This window comes from Prionailurus viverrinus, chromosome A3 (genome assembly GCF_022837055.1).
Source record: "Prionailurus viverrinus isolate Anna chromosome A3, UM_Priviv_1.0, whole genome shotgun sequence".
NCBI classification, from domain to species: domain Eukaryota; kingdom Metazoa; phylum Chordata; class Mammalia; order Carnivora; family Felidae; genus Prionailurus; species Prionailurus viverrinus.
In genome coordinates this window covers 109100084-109106808 of record NC_062563.1, presented here as the reverse complement: position 1 = coordinate 109106808, position 6725 = coordinate 109100084, and the positions used below count along the sequence as shown (strand labels likewise).

Below are 6725 nucleotides of genomic sequence, written 5' to 3'. Positions count from 1 at the left end.
TACAGTCTGCATTTTTAGTTCTCTGTAAAGTGCTCTTCAAACAAAATGGAACAAGGCAAAACAAAACAAAACAAAACAAAACACAATACAAAAGAGCTGCTTGGCTGCTTGGAGATTCTCAGGTACAAAGTGGAGGAAACCCAGGGTGTGAACAGGTCATGCCGAGGTGGAGGAAAGGAGAGTACTCGGGCGGCATCACTCACCACGACCCCGCGGTACCTGGATGGCACCAGGAAAGAGCTATATCCGTAAATTAAAAAGCCTGACCAGTGCCACGGTGACAGAAGCGGCAGGTAAGCCAGAAACTGGACATGGATGGAAAGAAAACGCCTGGTTACAGAGTTGTGTGGGCCTCTGTGAAGAGCCTGATTAAGTTATACAAAACCCACTACTTAATTTGAGCACGAGACCCTCAGGTGTCACTGTCTTACGTGTGGCTGAGAAATGCAAGGGCTGAGAAACCGGCCTTGAGACAGAAAGACTTGCAGGTTGAGGTCCGTGTGCCTGCGTGACTGAGCCGGCGACAGGGCTACGTGGCCCTGGGACGCCCAGGGAAAGTGTGGGGTGCAAAAGTCGTCAAAAGAGTGTTTTCCCTGGTGGTGAAAGAACATTTTCCCAAGCATTGGGTGCTTCCTCCTCTCCTCTCCTCTCCCCTCCCCTCCCCAGTGCTCTCTAGATGATGGATTTGTCTAAGGAAAAAAACTGAGAGAGAGAGATGCCAGTTTTGTTAATTCTTAAATGTAAGCAAAAATAAGAAAAGCAGTCACCCTATCAACCCTTACCAAACTCTCCACTGTTGTCTGAAGCATGATTATAAGCAAAATGGGTATTGGAGTTGTGTGTATTCTGAACTTCTCTGTGCATGTGTGTGTGTGTGAGATAGAATCTAGATATTTAGGAGAGCTGGAGCAGCATGAGTGGCTTGGCAGTAAGAAAGCTTACATGATAAAAACACTATGAAAATAAAAAGAAATCTTTCATCGAAGATGCCTTCTATCTTTTATTTCTCAAATTCCTTGTGCCTGTGGTATCATCATCTAATTAAAAATGCAAGAAACTTACAAATGTGAAGAGGTGCCTTCTTAATGATAAGATGACAATAAGAAGACCGTAGCAGCTTATATTCACACTAAGCATGTTAAATGGCCAAATAAGTCCACTTAAAATGTTCTTCCGGTGAGCAAGAAACCATTGTTGAGATGCCATAATTCCCAAGTAAAGAGATGCTCCCAAGTAACTCAACAGGCTTCTCTAGAAGTTTACATAGCCATGTTTATAAATGCAATAAACTTTTAGAGGATGAACATCAGATGTTAGTGTGTTTTCCTAAAAACAATTTATGCTCGATATTTTGGTTCCTGATACAAGGCATTTCTGGAATCATGTGTATTTGCACAATTTGACAACGTTCAGGTCAGCATTCCAGACCCAGGAGCAGAAAAGAGCTAATAACCTTCATAATTTATTGACTATTTTGTGCCTTTATGCCAGACAGTGATAGACAACCCCATGCTATTATTTTACATGAGTTCCTTGTTAGCAAACTAAAAGTCCGTTACACAGACGGCATTGTTCTTAGACGTCTAGGATAAAAGGCATCTACCATGATGTCTCAAAACTTATAAATATATATGTGTTATGTGTGTATACATACATGTACATATATATGTATATATATATAAGTATATATATGTGTGTATACATTTATATATGTATGTATGTAGGAATATCTGTCAAGTTCACTTGGGAAAATATCCCAGTGTAAATTGGGCTTGCCTAAGGAGGTATCTTGTTGTTTGCTTCTCTTTTTTGGTAGCAGACACAAAATGAAGTTAACTGAAAAGATAATCTTTCTGCTGTCGGAAGCATTTACAAACCTGATCTGGCATGATACACAAGTTTAGGGCTGCACAAATTCACAGAGGCTTTGGATGCAAATGTTTGGAAAAGTATCGACAGTGAACTATTTAGGAAACACACCCACAGGATAGGTCTAGGTACTGAGATGACTGAGCCAGGAGAAAAGAGTAAGAAACCATAATGTACCAAAGGACAGCATTATGTGATGAGCATGATAATTCCTTGTAGCTCTGGAATCTGCCCTGGAAACAAGGGATAGACTACATGACATTTCAGGCTCCCTTTCTGCACCAACATAAAATCCAGCATTACTCAAAAGTCCTGGTTACAACAAGAGTGATTAAATGCAGAAACATAATGTCATTCCTTTCTCAGAAGCATCATGCTGAGCACAAGTTGTCAGGTGCAAAAGAATATAGGTTCTATGATTCCCTTGATTTCAAATCCCCAAATAGGAAAAACTAATCACTAGTTTTTCCATGGCTGTCTGGGGCCAGTGATCTTGGGAAGATTTACTACAAAAGGCTGTGGAGAACATTTTAAGCTTGATGACCGTGTTTTATATCTTCCTTTGGTCAGGCCGTGCATGTGTATACATTTGCTGAAATCCAGGGAAAAGTTCTGCACTTAAAATAAGTACGTTTATTATATGTAAAACATACCTCATTAAAGTTAGTTTTTGAAATTGAAAGAAAAAAAAAGAAAAGAAAAGAAACATGATATCATTCCCTGCACAAACAACAGCTAGGCAAGCTATTTGGATAATGCTCTAAGACATTATGTGGTCAGGTAAACCAAAACGATATATGTAAATCTCTTTCAAGAATCAAAGTACAAGCCCACAAATTCTCAACATAAATTGCCTCAGGAGGGGCTGCTCTGATGAAATGGAAAATGTCTCCTCCATATGTGCAGTTTCAGACTCCATAACATTTAAAGAAAATGTTCTAGAAGATAAAGTTGGCGTGTAAAAAGCACGGGCAGAGGAATCAGTAATGATCAGAGCAAAACAATTCTAGAAGGCATCTTAATTTTCATATGGCTCATTTGCATTTGAAACACTAAGAATTCCTATCTCTCTTGTACGGAAATGTGTACATATTAAATCACTTTCCACTTGAAAGAACATTTTCCTAAATGTTTGGAAGATGATCAAATTTTAACTGGAGGACTTGTTTTCTTCCATCAGGTGTGGGGGAGATGTGGCTTCCTGGTATGAGAGGCAACAGTTGATTCTAATAGCAGAACAAGACAAAAATAAGAAAGTAAATTGAAAAGAATTCCTATTTGTACAGTTTGATTTAAAGATGGTAAAACAAAAAGAATACACACGGTACAAAGATGTCAAAAGACATCAATTTTAAAATCCAATAGCGTTACCTTTCCAAGAATTGTGATATTCTGATACTGGGAAATTAGGTTCCATTACTTATTCTACGATTCTCATGGATGTAGTTGATTTATTTCAGGATGTTCATTTTTGAGTATCCAGGCAGTGTTTAAAAGCTAGATGCCCACCAGCTGTTAGACAATAATTCCAAGAGTCTACATTCTACCTATCTCAAAATTTTAATTTTAGGATACTGGCAAAACAGTAAAGATTTAAAACCTCTTTACTATACATTTAAAAAATGTCTTGGGGCGCCTGGGTGGCGCAGTCGGTTAAGCGTCCGACTTCAGCCAGGTCACGATCTCGCGGTCCGTGAGTTCGAGCCCCGCGTCAGGCTCTGGGCTGATGGCTCGGAGCCTGGAGCCTGTTTCCGATTCTGTGTCTCCCTCTCTCTCTGCCCCTCCCCCGTTCATGCTTCTCTCTCTCTGTCCCAAAAATAAATAAACGTTGAAAAAAAAAAATTTAAAAAATGTCTAATGTTTATTTATTTTTTGAGAGAGAGAGACAGAGACAGAGACAGAGAGTGAGCAGGGGAGGGGCAGAGAAAGAAGGACACCCAGAATCCAAAGCAGCTCCAGGCTCTGAGCTGTCAGCACGGAGCCTGATGTGGGGCTCGAACTCACAAACAGCGATATCATGACCCGAGCCGAAGTCAGACGCTTAACCAACTGAGCCACCCAGGTGCCCCATACTATACATTTTAAACAAAATTTAGTCTTTAAGGAAATTGCTGGTCACTCATCAGAGATCTAGATGATATCCAGATAGGAATTTGAACTCACAAAATGAAACCACACTGAATGAAAAGATTTTCTTGAATTTTTAGTTTATTTTCTGATATGGTAAAATGTTTAGGCAAGAGGTGCATATCAGAAAGAAAACCGGGACCTGAAAGACATTCCTGTTGGGGCACCTCTGTGGCTCAGTCGGTTAAGCCTCCGACTTTGGCTCAGGTCACGATCTCACAGTTTGTGAGTTCGAGCCCCCAGTCGGGCTCTGTGCAGACCGCTGGGAGCCTGGAGCCTGCTTCGGATTCTGTGCCTCTCTGTGTCCCTCCTCTGTTCATGCTCTCTGTCTCTCTCTCAAAATAAATAAACATTAAAAAAAAAAAAAGGACAAAAGAAAGAAAGACATCCCTGTCTTTCTCTTGGCCTTGCCCTCCAGAGACTTTACCTGGTGGTGGAAGATGTTTAGGCTTGGTCTTAATAGTGGGTGCTCTAGAAAGGCTTTCTCATAAAGGGGACAGGATGCAGTTGACTAAACACAGAGAACGTGAAGTAACTTCTGTATGTGCTGTTCTTCGTGCTTCTTTTTTTTGAGAAATAAAGTCCCTGAGCTGTATCAGTCAGGCTACAGGGTATTAAGGAATGGAAAACACTATGACCTGGAGACTTAGGAGGCCAGCATCCCTACTCCCTTGAGGCTGGTAGAACTCGAATCAGGAACCCAGGGGCGGGATGGAGCGGTGTTGCTGTTCACCCTCCCGGGTTAAGTGTGGGGAATCTGGTGAGCTGTTTGTAAGGTGACAGTGTTTTTACACACAGTTCACCCTGTATTTCAGACTGCCGCCTCAGACATATTTGAGCAAACCCTACTCTTTTGGTTAAGTAAAGTGTGCTGGGCTTGACTTGCAAACACATAACTTAAACAGTAGAAGGTAAAACGGTCTGTGTGGTAAAAACTGGGAAATCATCTTAACGTGTCATCTTACTGATTGGCTTGGTTTTTCTCTCTCAACAAACTTCAATTTGCATGAGCCAAAGGCTGAAAACAACAAAACCTGCTTTCTCCCTTTACGGTAGACATGCTAAGGAGAAGATCAGTGACCAATAAGTAGATCAAAGGCTGAAGATTAAGTAAACACAGAATGGGATGATTGTCGGTCTGATCAATTGAGAATTACATCCTCACTTATGAATAAGCAGTGTTCATCTATTTACTTATCTATTTATTTTGGATAATATTTACCAAGTACTATGTGTGGGTCAGACATCGTTTTAGGTGCTGGGGACACAAGATAAAAAGTAAACCCCAAACCAAAACAAACTTACTTCTGTGGGGTTTATGTTTTAGCTTCAAGGTTTTTCTGGAACCAGGTGAAAGGTAGTCCCCTAATAAGCTGCAGAGTCACTGTCACGTTCCTCGTGTTATCTTACAATATCGGCACATTTTGGGGTAAAATTTGGTTCCCAGGTGTTTGCATTTCTTCTCTTAGTATCTGTCAGAGCTCTTCCTTGATTTTGAGGAAAGCCTAGGGAAGGCAGACTTTGCTGCCTGCCATTGGTAAAAACACAGGAAGAGTCAAGTTTCCTCTATGGTGTGTCTGGAGGCTACAGAAGGTTCCAGATTCCTCTGCGATGTTGACATTCAGTCCTGCTGTAATCTGGGTTTTATTGTACGAAGTTGTTGTATTTCGGGTACACGATCTGGCAGGTGAGCTATCCAATAGGTGAGCTATATAATCAGTGTAGCTAAAAGTTGATTCAAGTGTATTTGGAATAAGATTCTGCAATGATCTGGGTATTTTCGTAGTTTTATGGTTTTATTATGCCAATCACTGAAACGTACTAAGATAAACAAATACAACTAAACCAGTGCAAATAAAGGTCTTGGTGTCCACCTGGTCTCACTTTGAAAGGTAGAAAAGGAAAAAAAGAATCATTTTTATAGCATTTTAACTTTTGAACAGAGGTACCTGCTGACGTCTTCTGTTCCTTCCTTCATTGCGCGCTTTTCTTTTAATTTGGTCGTCTCGAAAAGAATCAAAGTAGGGGCTCTCCAGGAGTTGGGCACAGGTTAATCTGTCATCAGGATTCATCTTCAGACACTCCTTTGGAAGAAAAGAAAAAAGGCATTAGAATTTTGTTGCTATTTTCTTACTGTGCCCCCAAACTGAATAACTTGTTAAGAGCAAAGAGGAGTTTACAAAATCTTCAAGTTTGTGTACCATCAAGTACTCGAAACTTGTTAATAACTAGAATTGCTTTTCTTTTGTCATTCCAAAGTCTTTTGAGGGTAGAAATGAACATCTGGTGTCTCTAGAAGGGGGCGACAGGTAGATCAGGTGTTTCTACCAATGACAGCTCTTCATCACTCGTCAAAGCAAATAGTTTGTGAGACACTTCATGTGTGATTCCGAGTATGATCCCGGGACCAGCAGCGTCAGTGTTACATGGGAACTTGTAAATGTAGTTCCTGCTGAATCAAAAGCACTGGGGGTGGGGTCTAACCATCTGCATTTGAGAAGCCCTGATACCTGCTCAAGTTTGAGAGCCATTGGTTTAGGGGGACAGCTGAAGTATTAGTCTTAGTAATGAAACAAACCTAAAATCTGGATAATAGGTATATATATTCATATAGGAATAACTAGAGGCAAAAAGGAAAATGTAGCACCATCACCCTTTATACGAGAGGCTACTAGAAGCCTCTCGCTTTGCCTTCAAGAGTGGGGAGGACTCTGGCAGCCGTGGGGTTA

The 6725-nt window shown here is 40.8% G+C and overlaps 1 protein-coding gene across 2 annotated transcripts in view; it reads right to left on the bottom strand.

Annotated features, from left to right (window-relative positions):
• Nucleotides 1-771: 771 nt before the first annotated feature.
• The window catches only part of CDKL4 (cyclin dependent kinase like 4), a 59369-nt gene continuing 53415 nt past the window's right edge, over nucleotides 772-6725 (bottom strand). For both annotated transcript variants that reach the window (XM_047851187.1, XM_047851188.1), the window contains exons 11-12: nucleotides 5946-6080; nucleotides 772-3095 (exon numbers count right to left, since the gene is read on the bottom strand). In XM_047851187.1, the coding sequence (XP_047707143.1) occupies nucleotides 2994-3095; nucleotides 5946-6080 (237 nt within the window). In that variant the 3' untranslated portion in view covers nucleotides 772-2993. The remainder of the gene's footprint in view (nucleotides 3096-5945; nucleotides 6081-6725) is intronic.